Below are 16,921 nucleotides of genomic sequence, written 5' to 3' on the forward strand. Positions count from 1 at the left end.
CCTTTTTGGTTAAAAGTTGAAAGAGCAACAGTGCACACTTACTGCCCAGACTGGAAGTCCTTCTCATTCACCACAGCACAGTTGGTTAACGACAGTTCATCAGTGGGACATCTTGCTGCTTGCATAGACTAGGAGAAAGAAAGAGGGAAAAACTGTCAAATAAAATTCTATTTTTCTTTTACTAAGCCAAGCCTCAAAACTCAAAAATCCACAGCACACTGACATACTCTGAGGGCACAGTCCACTGGCACTGACACGCCCCTCTTCCTCACCAAGGTTTTTCCAAATGTTCCTACATGTCACAGATATTTGTAACCAAAAGCTCTGCATTTTGTGGGTACAGGATACGCTGTGCTTCCTAGCACACCTACAAAAAATACTTCAAAATTACCTAGGAAAAAAGAACTGTTAACTTGCTAGTGAACCTTGGTGTTCATGCAACTTCCCTGAACCCTGCCACAAGCCAGCAGGTAGCAAAACATTCAGTGGAAGGCATCTCTTGCCAAGAAACAAGACACTGGGATATTTCGAAAGCTGGTAAGGCACAGCAGCCTAGAGACAGACCAGTTTCACCACAACCCCAGGTAACTCTCTCTCCTAATGCTGTGCTGGGTTAGAGAGACTACGTGGGGAAAAGAGGGTGGAATGAAAATGTTACCTTTCCTCTTCCCTGACATTACTCAGAAAACTGAAATTTCAGCACATCCATTCTGGATATAAATACTTCAGACAACGTAGTACAGGGCAGCACTGAAAGTCCACAGGAAGGTATAATTTTTAGCCCACTGCTATCCAACCATGCAGAATCTCTCTATAAAACTTCTCAAAAGTATGACAACACAAATAGTATTTCCTACTCTATAGGAAACATCACGCATCAGTAACAAACAGAAGGAAATTAAGTTAAACAGTTCCAGCCTATTGCTTTTAAAAAGATTACTGCAACAAATTTTGTGGGGGTGTCATACCTCCTCCTTTTTTTACCCTGAAGTCAAAGAAGCAATCCCATTTCAACAATATCTGTTCAGGTTTTTTCCTCTCCAATATTACTTATGAATCAGCAGCTAAAATAACCAAATACCACCACTCTCAGCCCAGGCTACCCCATCCTCACTACAAGGCAGCATGTAGCATACAGAGGGAGTGTGGCAAAAGAACCCCTGCACCATCCTACATCCCCAACCCTATTTGCTTCTACAGAATTATTCCACAAAACAATGGTTGAAAGATGAAAATCAGGCTCAAAATGCCTATTCCATCCTTTCCTCCACTTCCAGATACCATTAGCTATAGGATGAAAAAATTTAATCTGGAGAAAAGCTAAACTTCACCCCTCAGGATGTCATTTTTAGAATCAAAGCACAACTATTTTCTTCTTCAGATACAAATTTGCAGGCAGTGCAACAGAAACTATTTGTCAGTGTCACCTATTGCTAAAAGCAATTCAGAATGGATTTTCTCTTAAGACGCCCTTAAATCCCAGCAACAAGAAAAGGAAACGCACTGATCCCAACACACAGATCTAGACAATTTCCCAAGAGTTAACATCCTGCTCAGCTTTTCCTGCCCTACACCTCTGGGCCATCTGAGAAAAATATCAGAGAAAATTCATTTCCCCACGGACTGAAGCAAGCTTGCCCTATAGCTCAAATCAACTTAAGTCATAATGTAATTCTTCCAGAGTACTTGGTATTTAGAAAAGGACTAATTTTTACTAATTTTACTAATTTTTAGAAAAGGAGTTATTTTTACTGAATAATGCTCAATTGTCCTTGACATATGTAACAACAGAAAATAATTCCATTTTTAGCCTTGAAACAGATTTATCTACCTGAATCTGAAGTGCAATAAGAGCCTCAAATATTCTCGTAATAAAAAATATATGACCATCAGTGGACTTCTGAAATACCCAACCTGCCTGTTAAGGTTGACCAACTTTGGGCACTTCACACAAAAAAGCATTCACCATTTCACCACCATTTCTCCTTCCATTTGTGAGGGGACTATTTTGTGAAGGGCATGCCCTGATAAAACGCATTAGGTAGGATATTTCCGGAGAAAACTGAACACAGAGCTCCTGGATTAAGCCTTTTTACAGCACTAGTCCTCAACTGCATTTTTAATCCTTACTGACAAACTGCTTGCTACATGTTAACAGCAAGCACTTGGCAAAGTTACCATTCTTCTGTGTTACTCCTGTCTGCATTTGGGAACATGCGAGTTTTGCTTTAAGGAAATGCATAAATATAAAGGAATGCATTTCAAATCCAGCACCAAGTGCTCCCTTTGCAAGTTCCACAACACGACAGACACGTGGCAAAACATCCTTGAGCATCTGACACGTGATATAATGCAGCTGCCTCTGCAGTGGTATCAGCGCGGACTGTGCTAGCCATCTCATAGCCCGGCTTAGTCTCCTTCTGGGGCGCCTGGCAGAAGACCATTTCTCCCTTGGCAATGACCAACATTTCAGACTGCATTTATAATCTACACCGTGCTCCCAACTCTCCAGTACATGCCCTACTCAAGCTCCAAGAATTTGCAGAACTTTGATAAGTTATCAATATACAGAAGTGTTTTTAAGATAACACAGCTTGTGCTAGAAAAGGGTGTCACTCAATGGATGCAAGTTTTCGTGAGTGTACGGGGGGTAATTTGAGAAAATCTGGTCATGTAAGAGATAATGATTAGACTGGGAAGCACCCAGACAGCAATGAGGAACACACTGCACTAGTGATTCGCAGGGGCTTCGTGTTACCTCCCCTCTCCTCACCACAGTGGTCGTATCCCCAGAAGTACTGCACACAGGGCTTCTTGTCTGCCTGTCAATCAACCGAGCTGCCAAGGCAAGGACGTTGGCATTGGCTGCTCCTCCTGAGTACATTTTTCTGGCATAAATGCAGCAGTCGAGAGCTGTAACATGAGCCACCGAAGCCTAGAGGGCTCTCATATGCCAGTGGTAGCACTCTCAAGGAACGCTTTAAGGTCTTGCATTTTGGGTTCCAGCTTCCCAGGACACCTGCACAAGGACTCCCAAAAGCCTGCACCCTCTCTGCCACACAACACCCTTGCTGCCTGCCCTTGCACACCATACTTGGGGAACAGAGGAAGCAAAATCCTTAAAGAGTATTTCTAAGAAACCTTCAAGTATATTTACACAAGCTAATTTTAAGTTTACTAGTAGGTTACTGCTAGCAACTAGGCAAGGCAACATAAAGCTCAGCTCTAACAAAACACCAGAGCAGATCTTGCAGCTGACAGTGAATGCCATCTGCTGCTGTCAATACTAGTTTGAAGGTGACCCATACACATCTTCACAGGCTGCAGTTATGCCCGTGTCCACAATATAGATAGGTATATTAGGCTTAAAGTAGCAAAAGAACTCTTCCCTGCCTCCAGTTATTGTTGTGGTTAGCGGAAGGAGACTCCACATCTGAGACACTGCCTTCATTCCAAAGCATCCCCAGCTACAGGCATCCATTGTCAGCCATGCAGTGTCCACTACCAGATCCACATCTACACAGAGGTCTAACCAATATTCCTCCTGTTTACCGAGAGAAAAAAAATGAGACCGCATGATGCGTTGATAAATCGTGTGCTAAAAGACAAACGTGAAGAACCTCATCTCTGCATTTATGACAAAGCAGTGATGTTCTCTTTACTCCTCCGCTACTGAGCTGATGCTAACCATGAAAATACAGCACCAAGTGACTCAGTGGTGCTGACACACCACTTTTAAAAAGGAAAAGTTGCCCCAAAGAACAAACAGCTTCATAATATAATCAATCACCACAACAGCTGATCTTTCAGGGATTTTTTTTTTTCCAAAGCTGCAGGGATTCCAGTTTTCCTCCACAAAAATATGAAACTGAATTGTTCTTGCATTTTAGGAGAGCTCAGCCTAGAAAGAAACGCTAAGTTATCTGGATATTTTCATTCATACACAAAACACACCTTTTCTCCTTCTGAATTTCAAAACAAGCATGTGAAGCAAAAGCAAAGCACTGCTGGTTTAAAATATGACTGGGGAAAAGAATGAATAATAAAATCTCAGGAGTATTACACATAGTACACTATTATTACACAGGTGCACAGACAGTACAAAAATACAGTTAATACTTGTGAATTGTTAAGGCTTATGCAAGAGGAAGCTAAAGAAAAACATGTTTCTCATTACTCAGAGACTACAGGAGGTAAGATGGTGGTATATAACAGAAGTGCACTACCTGTCACTTGTTACTGAACAGAAGACCTAAAACATTAAATGTTAAAGGCAGAGATGCTCTTCATTTGAAACAGCTTAACTCGCTTAATTTCCTAATCCAACCCAAGAGATTATGAAACAGCTTCTAAAGCAGAGACAGATTTTGTTCTGTGCACTGTTTCTACGTGGTTTGTGTAAGACAAAGTGTTACATGTTCAAAATTTTATTTTTGTGAAAATCTTCGTGTAAAACGCAGACACAGCTATACATACAAATCTGTATATGCATATGTACATATATATAATTTCTGTCATGCAGATGCTGGCAGACAAGTGTTAGGAAATATGACAACTCTGGGTACTATACATTTGAAATTCCTCTGTAAAGCCCACTGTCAGCTACACAGAAATGGGGGTTCCCGCTCCAAAAAGCATCCAAGTTCTACTGTAACAGCTGTCAGGCACCAAAGTACCACTAAGCCCAGAGCTTTGTCACCCAAAGAGGACAATGAAGAACCTGTGCAGGAGTGATTCTTGGGAAGAATGTTCAGTCTTTATTTCCAAGGGACTGAGCAGAGGTCTGCCGGCCTGCCTGCTGGTGGTGTGGTAGCATGGCTGACTCAAAGGTGTTTGAAGTCAACACTCATTCACCACTAAAAGCCTGCAAATAAAATTAAGTTTGAACACTGAAAGGAAGAATATTGATATTAAAGGAGCTCTGAAGATAAACAGGGAACCAAGATGATGGTATGTAGACCCTACATTATCCAGGACTACGCTCCTGATGGAAAGCAGGCATGCATGAAGCATTGCCCAACACAGCCTGTATCTAAAGATCCAACGGACCAAGTGATAACAGAATCTGAGATGAACATGGAAACTGCAAAGATCAGGAGCCTGCTGCGCACAGATGACAAACGCCAGCACTAGCACGTAGAAGGATGAGCTGCAGCAAAGCTGGGTCAGCAACAGCCTGGGAGGAGACAATTCAAGCTCCCCCAGCACAGGAAAGCCTCAGGAGGATTATGACTACTTGCTCTCTACATACACCATCGAGCTGAATAATGGAGAGGAAAAACAACTCTACACTAAAGGACAGAAGAAATTTGTATAAAACAATAGCAACACTATCACAGCTACTGACTAGCAGTTAAGAACAGGTTCCTAACCACAAGAGGAATCTGGGACTGTAATTGCCTATAGTGGGAAACAGTCTTTAGACAAAACCAAAATTTCTTTAAAGGCGGCATTCAGTAATATTTATGAAAGGAATGACAACATGATCCCAACATCAGAAACAAGACCCAGCAACAGGAGATGTCCTAAATGCTGTTGTCTAAAATAAAAGTAAAAAAAAATTCAACAAGGAAGTTACTAGGTTTTTTGTTTTCTGGACACCTCAAAAAAAATACCAGAATAAAGCTTCCAGAGTTCTGCAGCTACCAGAAGAGATCAAAGACCTACAAACAACTTTCTGGAACAGTAGGCTGGCCAAGACAGGTTTCCTTTCCAGACCTACAACTGCTCAGAGAGCATCCTGCTGTGCCCAGCAGGTTAAGCATGCTGGCCCCCAGGACCGGCAGCCCTGACTGACTGCTCAGGACCAGCTTTTCCATCTGCTCCATCTGACCTCCAGCTCACTTTGCTGGAAGCTTTTATTCCCATCGGGAAGAAGCTGCATTCTCTCCCTTGATAACAAGCTCATAAATATCAATTTTATTCTATTAAGAGATGAACGCATTCGGAAAGCTAAAATCTCAGGATTAATATTCAAATGGGGACTTTGAGCAAGCCAACACCAAGGCAGCCTCAATACAGAGTCCAGACAAGAACAATGGGTAAGATGCAACCCTCCATCTCACGTCCCCCAAACAGGATGCTCCCACTGGTACGAATCGCCTCCCCGTGGGCAGCCACGAAGGCACCAAAGGAAACATGGCCACACCACATACACACCAGCTGCCGGCTGACACGGAGGCTGGAACAGCTTCAAATAGGAGAGAGGGAAGAGTTTGCATCACCACCTCCTGAATCCCCCAGGGCTGGAAACGAAACGGAACGTTCTTCCCAGCGCTGTTTCATGCCTGCACCACCAGGAAATTCCTCTTTCTCATCTGATAACAAATAGAGTTAGCTACGTAAGTAAAGGAGGTCGAGCCCAACCCGCAGTGGGGGTCAGAATACAGACCCCAATTATTCTGCACTTGCAGTTCTTTACATACACACTTAACACATTTTTCATTTTCTTTATCTAATAGCACATGTGTGCTTGCTCATGGGCCTGGGCAGTAATCTAGAAATTACTTCCGTCTTAGCACACAAAAAACACTTTATTAGCATGGAAGAGCCTATCTTCGACGTAAACAGGATACTGTTTTTTAGGGTGGTGACTGCTACTTACCCTTTGTTTGCCAAGCTTACAGCTAAATTAGTTCAGTTCTACAGTGGGAGCTTTGTTAACTCCGAACACTATTTTAGCCAGTGCAGTCGAGATGTATGTAGCTTTGGGAATTTGGCTGTACTATTTCCATTATTCTGCAATGTTACCAGAAACACAAATCACAGTTCAAAGACTGAAGGGTTTGCCTGATCCACAAAAGCAGAAGAAACAAGTGTGCTAAAGGAGAACTTTTACAGGCTACTACTATCATACAGCATCTATAATCTAATTAAACGGGTTGCTCTGCCCAAAGATGTCATTCTCCATACCAGTTCTTTACAATGTGATCAGTAAAGTGATTTCAGAAAACCTGTGCTGCTGTGCCATAACTGGGAAGCTGTTTCCTGACAGTTTAGCATTAACATCATATTCATCTTCCAATTAAGCAATAATGGCTCAGAATATGTGCGTTTGTAATTAACACATCCATTTTTGGAGTGGATGTTGCCTCACATTTCTTCCGTGAGGCAAGATGATCAACACTTTAATTACAGGGAATTGCTACTTGTTGCGTTTCATAGAAACCTCTTTTAAAAACGCTTAAAGGAATGAAACATCACACAACCATGTCTAAGATGTTAGCCTCGGATGCAAGTCACAGGATTTTGGCACACCAGCTGTGAGGACACCTAATGGATGCAAATTTCTTCCCTTTTATTTAGACAAGTTACCCAATGGCAATAGGGACAAGGTTAAAAATATCCCCTTAAACTTGGAATCTGCCTTGTGAAAGCCTGAGATGCTGCTATCCCTCCATATTTGCAACTAGCCCGCTGCTGATGGGCTGTGTCTAGCACTAAACTTCTCCAGGACACTGACTAATGTACCAAACGCTGCCCAATTATAAGAAGTTTGAGTTTAAGATGTAACACCTTGCAAATATTTGTGTATTTTCTACAGAAAAACTTGACACAACTCTAGGGTATCAATTACTCAAGAATTTTTGGTAGAACGTCATTGCTTTATTGCATCCCAGGAGACTAGAGAAACATGTCAAATCTTTTTATCCTGCAAACATTTGACCTTCCTGGACTGAGTATGTGCCATACATACACAGGCAAGAGCATACCAGTGCAGCAGCAGGGCAAGAGAGTGTCTGAAGAACTATATATTCAGCCCTGATTTAACAAGCAGTAGTCTTACCTGTTGGCCTAAACACAGAGTAATAGAACACTGTGTTGAAAGCTTTACTATTAACTGTAGCGACTGTGTTCCTTGCTTGAATTTTTCTGTTCACAGATCTTCCCTAACACACCTCTCTAGTTCCCGTAGGTTAAAAAACTTTCTGAAGATGGCCAATGCAGAAATTTAGTCACAAAACTCCAGTCTTCGTCAAGAGAACTTCCCTGATTTGAGACAGCATCTTGACAGGTATGCAAATAACTGCATCATGCGGAGACCACACTCTGAACCTCATCCTTCAAAAAGATATTGCAGTTGCTAAGCTCATTGCTATCTGTCACACCACTCAGGTCAGCTGACACTCACTGCACCAGGTCTTCCTAAAGCTTGTCCTCTCTCACACTTGTGAGTGTACTTGGACAGTATCCACCAACTCCTGGATCACAAAAAAATACTATCAAAACATGACGTAAGGACCTATATTTTAGTTTTTGGGGTGGAGGTTGTACATTTTCATGTAAAGAAAGGAATCAGTGATAATTAATTCCACTGAAAACCATGTACCCTGCCTGAAAACCATGCCTGGTGGGTAATCTAGCAAAATATAAATACCACTGTTTTCTAAGAACTGGTTTTCTGTGGACTCAAGCAGATCTGATTTTATGACAGAACTTCCTCCAAATTCATAGCTAGAGCATCTCCTAAACCACATGGTCTTATCCTGAATGACCTCTGTGCCTTATGGTACAGGACAGAGGACAGGAAGAAAGACCTTGCTGTGCTGGAGAGTGGGGGAGTAATATTTAAGAAATTCACACTTGAAATTCCTCAAAAGGATTCTTTGACTTTTACAGATTTTTCCTAATAAGAAAACTTCTTCACAAAATTTAGTCATTCTGGCCTGTTCACAATAAGAAAAGAGGTACGATATACCAGCACCCCCAAATCTGGAGATTGAGAGGCAGCACTGACATCTCCCTATTGCGTTGTCTCTTTAGACATAAGGCTCTGGACACACTGCTTCTGCAATGCTAAGCCAAGTAACAAATTAAAGTTAATAAAAGATGACAAGGGTCGGATATCTCATGCGCACAAACATTCACGTGGTTACACGGTTGTCAGAATTTTATCCTAAATAACTTAGAACGGGTTTTTACAATGCAGAAGTCCTGTAAGAAGGATACAGGTCTGTTAGCTATGATTTCATAAGACAGGTAGGCAGTTGCAGAAGCAATCTCAGAAACGGAGATTCAGATTTAGTTTTCTCCTATTTCCCTAAAACATTGCTAAAAACGTATTTCTTCATATTACATATTAGGAAACACTAAAAAAAGATAAGTGATGATAGAAGGATCAGGACCACACTGCAAGAACAAACTAAGCTGATTCACAAATTTTTCTTTAGTTGCCTGATGACGCCTGCATCTATGAAGGCTGATGCCATATGTTAGCAGAAATCAGACTTTATAGCTTTAACCCATAAACACAAAACACAATCCTTATTATTCCGAAGTTTCTACCAAACTGTCAACCTAAAACTGTCCTGGGATTGACTGCAAGGGGTACAAGAGAGCACGTGTTAGTACTGCAGTGTCTTCAGCACCACAAAACACTGAGGGACACACCCTGTCAGCACACTTCCCACTACTGCTACACTCTCAATTTGACAGTTGACTTGAACAGATGTCAGCAATACATCTTCTGCTCAAGTCACAGGCTCTTCTAGAGGAGTTGTGGCACAGTTCTGCAAGGTAAACCAACATCTACTAGCACCTGAGTGAAACCAAAGTAATTTCCAACCCAATACAGATGTGAATCTCTCCTGAGAAGCAAACAGGCAAGTTTCTCCTATCACCAGGTTAATGGCAATACTGCTCCAAATGAGTCCCAAATAGCAAATAAAGAAAAATTAAGGTGTTATACCATTTGTACCACATAAAACAGACATTATTTCTGATCATCATGAACTGTTATACATTACAGCTATTACAAAACTTTAATATTCCTTAAAGAAATATATACCAGTCTCTCTGACAGGGGATCATCACCAACATCCATGCTACCAAACTAATGTTAAGCACACATGATTTCCTCTTTGAAGAGAGCTAGACCTCCTGCCAGCCTGCAAGAGTAAAGCTGCAGCCACGCAGACCTGCTTCATTTCCTACACCATTTCTCCACGTAGCTCTCCAATCTGGTACAGATGCAAGCAGAAACACAGCTTGTTCTGGATCAACAGCCTGACAATGGCTGGAACAAGGCAGAGAAATCATCTGGCCTTTCTATATCCCTTTGAGAACTAATTCCTAATGAGGTTCAAATCAATCAGTTACAGGCAGCACCAGTTAACTTCCAGAGGTCCAGACTTAGTACAAGGGATCCATAACTACAGACATGCCCTCTTCTGTAGTAGCTGCCGGCTGATGTCTTGGCAAGTCTCAGTGCTCTGCTTGCATGCCTAATGATTACCATGCAGAGAGAGATACCAAATAAATTAGAACAGAAACAGACATTATTTCTAATCATCATAAACTACTTTTCCTGTAAACTTCAATCACTGTTAATCACTGCCTCTTCCTTGTGATTGAAGAAACCCAGTGCAATTAAGGGAGTAGAGTAATATACCTGAAACAGCACCAGACAATTAGTAACATTTGGCTTATCATTTGTCTAAATTATTTAAAACATTACTGGAAGTTTAAAGGATTTTGTCTCTCCTCTACATCAGGAAAGCCATTAATTTCTCTCTGTAAAACTATACATACACAAATCAAATCACAAGTCTAATAAAAGAGATTAAGGTCTAAATTGCATTGCAGGACATTTTTTCAGGTCAGAAGTACTCACTGAAGCTTTCACTATCCATTCTTCAGGTTTAAGCACCTTTTAAAAATGCTGACAACAGAATAGCATCAATGTTCCAGTATCACTCACCTGTTGTACCTAGAGATATCACACAACTCCATCCTCCTACCTACTATTCCTTATTTACACAGGCAAGGATCACAATAGCTCCAATGTCACATCCAAAACGTATGCTGTTGCTTGCTCAACCTGACCTCCGCATCCTTTTCAGAGCTGCTGCTATCCCACATGCAAGCTGGAGGGAACAGGCAGTTCGTTTGTTAACAGCATTCAACACACTGCAAGACGGAATCAAGCTCAGAAAATTACACTTCCCCTATAAACAATTTTCATAGCATTAAATCATCTGATAATTCTGCAGCAGTTATATTTGTAGATAAATCATGAAAATGCTGAATAGTAAGAAGAAAAGATTCTTGGTAACCCAAGGAAAGCAGCACCCACTCGAATTGCCAGATCATGAGGCAATTAAGCTCCGCTCTTTCTCTTAAATTTGCATAAATGTTTCTTTTCCTCCATAAGGCTTCTAAGTTGGCCAAACACAAGCACATTTTTTCAGGTGGTTAGCAGCACAAAAGCTCACAGGAGCTGGAAAAAGTTGGGCCTGATCCCTCTTCTTCCTCCCCACATCTCCAGACACCACCTCCAGCACTCAGGCCATTCACTAAGCCTTTCCAGCAGACAAGGGCAAATGAAAAATAACTCATCAAACTACACGGATAGCTTTCTCAGTCGACTTAGCATGCTGAAAAGGCTAAGGGGAGCAAGTGAGTAGGGGCTAAGACAAGACCACTGCAGCCAGATCAGTTTAGGCTACAGGGAGTTTCAGCACCATGTTTGTTATGCCTAAAATGATCTTATCACTGATGAAAGCAAGCACTGGGCTCCTGCTTCTGGCAACAGGAAAGCTGAAAGAAAAAGCTAGTCAAAACACACAGACTTCTCCTGGGTTAACTGCAAAGGGCGAGATGGAAGAAAAAAGGTGCAAGGAAGAAAGCGAGACCACATTATCTGCAGCGGGGACAGAAGAAAAGCTCTTGAACAAGAGAGAGACTGCAAAACATCTTTTTTTTTTTTTTTAATTAATCAGCAGCGTTTTCATGGTGGCAGTCAAGTAGATCTGCTCACCTGTGACGCACAGCTTATGGCTGGGCCAAATTTCTCACCACTGCTCTACCCTCTACTGCTCTGCATCACACCACTGCACCATCTGTCACTGCATTCTCCAGACAAACCGTAATACAAAAAAATACGAGGAAACCTCTTCCCCAAGATCTCAATCACTGAATTGTTTGTCCAAGACAGAAGATTTTAGCCTGAAGCAGACATTAATGAAGAACGTGACTTTCACAAGCTGATATTCAGCAAAGCATGAGAGAGCTCACAGCAAAGAGAAGAGCAATCTTAACCGCATCTTGCACCACTTGGAGATGGACACCTGAAAACAGAGTGGTATACAAGGTACTAAAAAACAGACAAGACTGTTCCTTCACATTTTAAGGCCCTTTTGGCCACTTGCTGATGTTATCTAAGTAATCAGTGACAGGGATTTTTTTATTATTTTTTGCTAAATAAATACAGCATAAAACCACTGCTCAACCCTTAAGGTAGGTTTTAACACAATTTGGACCCACATTACATCATGGTGCCCACAGGGCAGATAAAACTCTAGGGCCTCGAAGAGCCCTACAAATCTGCCCCATACCCCACAGCACCATCAGGGGACTCCAAAACTCAGCCCCACGGGGACAGGGGTCAGCCCAGCCTCATCAAGGCCCCTCAGGGAATCCCACAATCCTGCCCCACATCCCAGAGCGCCAAGGGGTCACCCCACTCTCACAGGACCCTCAGAGAGGACTCAAAGGACCCTGGCACAACCCACGGGTAGAGGGGTCGCCTCAACCTCACAGCACTCCCAGGGCACCCTAAAATCCTGCCCTGCCCCTCATAGGGCCTGCGGGCTGCTGCAGCCGCACAGCACCCTTAGCAGAACCTAAATCCTGTTGGCAGCACCAGATCACTAGGGCTTCACAGCACGCTCTGGGGACCCCACAATCCTGCCCCACACCCCACAAGGAGAGGGGTCACCCCAGCCTCGCAGGCCTCCTGAGGGAGCCCTAGAAGCTCACCTCACAGCTCCGAGGGGTTACCACACCCTCACAGCACCCCTAGGGCACCCTAAAATCCTGCCCCGCAACCCACAGGGCCCACTGCAACCTCACAGCACCCTTAAGAGACCCTGAACCCTGCCTCACACCCACAGAGGGGCCACCCTGGCCTCACAGTGCTCTGAGCGAACCCCACAGTCCCGCCCCACAGGGAGAAGGGGCCACCGCGGCCTCACAGCACTCTCAGGACCCCCCACATCACCGGGAGGGCCACCACAGCACCCTCAGGGGAGCCCCCCCACAAGGCTCAACGACCACCCGGCAGCAGGGCTGCGAGAAGCCGCCGAACCACCCCGGCGCCCAGAGAGGAGCAGAAGCGGAGGGGGGAGGAAGTAGGTAGCGGAGGGGCCGGGCAGAGCAGGGCGGAGCGGGAAGGGTCCATCCCCGTTCCCACCCGCCCCACCACTTACCCTCCCCGCCATCTTGCCGCTGCGCCCTGCCCGCTGCACCGCCCGCCACCGCGCCGCAGCGCCGGTCCCGCCCCGCAGCCGCCAAGGGGCGGTGCAGCGCAGGCGTCGCGGCGGGGCTGGGCGGGGCCCTGAGGGACACCCTCCCCCAACAGCACGGCCGGCGGCGCTAGATTGGTTGTCCCGCCCGCAGCTCCTCCCAGTACCGCCAGCCCATTGGTCAAACGGCGAGCGGGGGCGGGAGTCCTGGTGTATGTCAGAAGAGAGCGCTGCTGGGATTGGTTGGCGGGGCCGCGCGCGGGGCGGGGTGGGAGGAGCCGCCGTTTCCCTCACGGCGGGCGGGAAGGTCAGGCAGTGCGCTGAGGGAAGCGGCTGAGGAGGTCGTCGCGCTGCGGCCCTGCGGGGCAGCTGGCACTGGCTAAGCCCCACGGTGGGAGGTTGAGAGGGGCTCAGGCCTCCGGGCAGACCCCCTGCCAGCAGCAGGGTGGGCATCGCTGCGCTCAGTCAGGCCCTTGGGACTCCTTGCCCTGCTGGGCCACTGAGCATGGAATCCTACACACCGCTCAGTGCGCAGGTCCGTAGTGCTTTGTGAGGAAAAAGGGACTTTAAATCTGTCAAACTGCTCCAAACAATTAGCGCATCAATATAGCAGTTACTTTAAACGGGGTACCATGACCACCACCAACAGTACATCTGATGGCTTACCTTTTTTTCTGAAGCGGCTTTCCATTTAACAGCATCTGGCTTACACTAACGGCATGTTTTTGGGCTTTGTGCTACAAATTAAAGGTGTGTGCAAGTCTGAAATGGCAGCTTAGAGCTGTTTCTCCAGTCTCTCAGCACATATCAAAGCCTGGAGTTAACATAATTCTTTGGTAAGGAAGGCTTGGGGCTTCTAAAGCCCATTGGGAGGCCTGCACTCACAACATGGGCATCTTCTGCTCATTGCATCGCTTGCTTCTACGTGGAGCTGGCCTAGCCTGGCCCTCTTTGAGCATTTACTGAATGTCTGTAGCCAGACTTCTGGATGTGGATCCATATGGGGGCCCACTCCTGCAATTAGGTTGAAATAGTGCTTCACTCTTAAGACTACCCAATCATACTGGATAAACTGTCTCATGCTAAGAGATGAAAATAGCTTGTTCGCAGAACTGTGTCTCCCTGTAAAATGTTCTGTGGGAGGATGAAACTCCTGTCTAGACTGCTTTGAGGGAGGAAGGCAGCAAACACTTGGGACTCCAAACCAAGGTTCGATACTGTCTCCAAAGCCGACCTCAACAGTCAAGAAATCAATTCAGAGAGCCAGCTTCAATGCATTAGCAACCTGTCACAACAGCTTCCTGCACAGAGCTTTGGCAACATAATAAGATAATAATATTGATTTTAACTGCCAATTTGCTGCCTTGAACAGGTAGCAATGTCAACTGTAACCCAGAGGGGAACATCAAGTGCATGGAAAACTGGGGGGGGGGGGGGTGTCACTTTAACACAGTGGGCCAAGGTGGTCGATACCTCAGGCCACAGATGTGTCTCAGTGCAGAGTACAGGGCTCGGTGGATAAAGACATCAGGTCGATACCTAAATCTTTTGTGGGCAGATCTAAACAGTGCAAGAATTCCATTTCCCTCAGTAAGACTGTGCTTTTCCTGCTGGCACAGCAGTTGAGCAGTTTCTCCGTCTGTGTCCCTTCCTCAACAGAAATCACCACACTGGGGAATTATCTCTGAAAAGTGGTTGTTATCTATTGCAGATAACCCCTTGGCTTCGAGCAGGTCACTGCCAGGTAGCTCTCACTGGAGGGCATCTGCTGCCCAGCTGCTGATACATGTAAAACCAGCTGAGACCAACAGGTCAAAACCTGCATCAGCTGAAACAGCATTTCCCTCTGCAGTTGGTAAAGGTGTCTGGCCTGGAGTGTCATCCCTAGAGGAGGCTGCTATACCCCCAGCAGTGAACTCTGGCTGAATTCTATAATTCTGGGGGGATTCTCACCACTCTGAGCTTCTCAAATCTCTCTGCTATGTGACCTCGAAGGAATCTCTTGCAGAGGCAAATGCAGGAAATAAACCCTCTGAATTTGTAGGGAAACTGGTGAGAGGACGGTGAGGGTGGAACAACCACTCCCCCACGTTTCGCCATTTCAAAGCGAGGAAAAGCTAAGCCAAGCAAAGCTGCCCAAACCAAACACGAAGGTCAGGTCCGGCTCCTCTTCATATTTGGGACCACGGGGGAGCCCAGCCCAGCCCTGCTTGGTCCTGAGCTCCAGCCAGGACTCGTCTCCCTGGCTGACAGGGCTGCACATTGAGCACCTTTGGACACAAGGCTCTGAATCAGGCCAGCGGCCAGGGCATGTCCCAGAGCTCTGCCCCACAGCCAGCCCTTCCCCAGGGCAGGGAGCAAGGGATGAAGCTGGGGGATGGCACAGGCCACTGACCCAACCACCTTCACTGCTGACCCCTCCACGCACTGGTGATCTCCCGGAGTGAAACCTCGGCTCCCAGCAGACACAACATCTGTGTCCTGGATGCCGTGCTCCCTGGGTGGGCTTTGGAAGGCTCACTGGGCAGGATCCAGCCCCCCGGCTCACTCCACTAACCTCCCTGTGAACCAGCCCACTGGTAGCACACTGGAGGCTGGAAAGGAGAGAGAGGTATCACAACACAAATGTCTGCAATTCATAAAAATCTGTGCCTCTATCATCACGAAGTTATCTGGGTATTGCTCTTATCTGCCTGATGGAGACAGCAGCAAAAATTATGCCCCTAGATTCTGTAAAAATAACTTAAGAAAACGAAAAAGCAAAATAGCTTTAAGAAGTGAAAACAGGAGTATGGTTTGCTTTCGGGGCATTTAGGCTTTCCTCAGTCCTTTTTAGTAACAACAGCAATATTCATACACTTGGCAGAGTATCTAAACCAGCAGCAATGATGAGAAGTACAAAGGAACAAGGGCTGGCAACACAGTGATCCCGTGGCACAAACCGGGCTCCCTCTGCCATCAGGTCTCCGGTGGTTTCTCGTTCCAACACACAGCCCCCGGGCCTGGAGCCCCTCAACCACTGGCTCCCCCAAGGGGGCTCAGTCCAGCAGGCCCCAGAGTGCCACTGTCACCAGTGCCGGATCATGGGGGCTTCCTCTTGCTCCAGCGGGGACACGGGGCGGCAAAAGGTGGCGCCCCCGCCCCGGGGCACCTCCCCGCCCTCACAGCCGCCGGGCGGCCCTCAGGCGGTCGGCGGGCTGTCTCCGGGCTAACACCGTCTCCGCGGCCCCTCATTGGCAGGAGGGGTAGGCGAGGTGATTTTTCATTGGCTAGCTGTTGGTGCATAGGGGCCAATAACAATAAAGCTCTGTTGGCACCGGCGGGCGGCGGGTTCTCGAGGTTTTAACAACCGCATGGAGAGGGTGGCGCGGCGCGAGGTGGCTGAGCGGCTGTCATTGGCCAGGTGGCTCGGGGGCTGCCCAATCCCCTGGAGCGCGCAGCGGGCGGCGGCTGGCGCGGCGCGAGGCGAACGGCCGCCCCTCGCCTCAGGTGGCTGCCATGGCGCCGCGCCGCCGGTAGCGCCGCAGCCGTTGTCCCGGGGCCGCCCATGGAGGTGAGGGCCGGGGCCGCGCCACCGGCTGGGGGGCCGTGGGGCCGTGCAGCTCTGCCTGTCAGAAACCCGCCGCACGGTTGGTGTTGTCCCGCGGCTCGGCTTTGGCTTGCGGGCCTGTCACCTA

At 46.3% G+C, this 16,921-nt stretch overlaps 1 protein-coding gene across 6 annotated transcripts in view; it reads right to left on the reverse strand.

Annotated features, from left to right (window-relative positions):
• NSF (N-ethylmaleimide sensitive factor, vesicle fusing ATPase) overlaps positions 1 to 13,331 on the reverse strand; it is a 75,203-nt gene extending 61,872 nt beyond the window's left edge. For 2 of the 6 annotated variants that reach the window (XM_055697516.1, XM_055697517.1), the window contains exons 1-2: positions 13,209 to 13,331; positions 43 to 128 (exon numbers count right to left, since the gene is read on the reverse strand). In XM_055697516.1, the coding sequence (XP_055553491.1) occupies positions 43 to 128; positions 13,209 to 13,220 (98 nt within the window). In that variant the 5' untranslated portion in view covers positions 13,221 to 13,331. Of the gene's footprint in view, positions 1 to 42; positions 129 to 10,699; positions 10,721 to 10,824; positions 10,876 to 12,015; positions 12,112 to 13,208 lie in introns of those variants that run through there. The other 4 variants (XM_055697514.1, XM_055697515.1, XM_055697519.1 and 1 more) reach the window with 3 other exon arrangements.
• Between the last annotated feature and the right edge of the window lie 3,590 nt (positions 13,332 to 16,921).

This window comes from Falco cherrug, chromosome 20 (genome assembly GCF_023634085.1).
Source record: "Falco cherrug isolate bFalChe1 chromosome 20, bFalChe1.pri, whole genome shotgun sequence".
NCBI classification, from domain to species: domain Eukaryota; kingdom Metazoa; phylum Chordata; class Aves; order Falconiformes; family Falconidae; genus Falco; species Falco cherrug.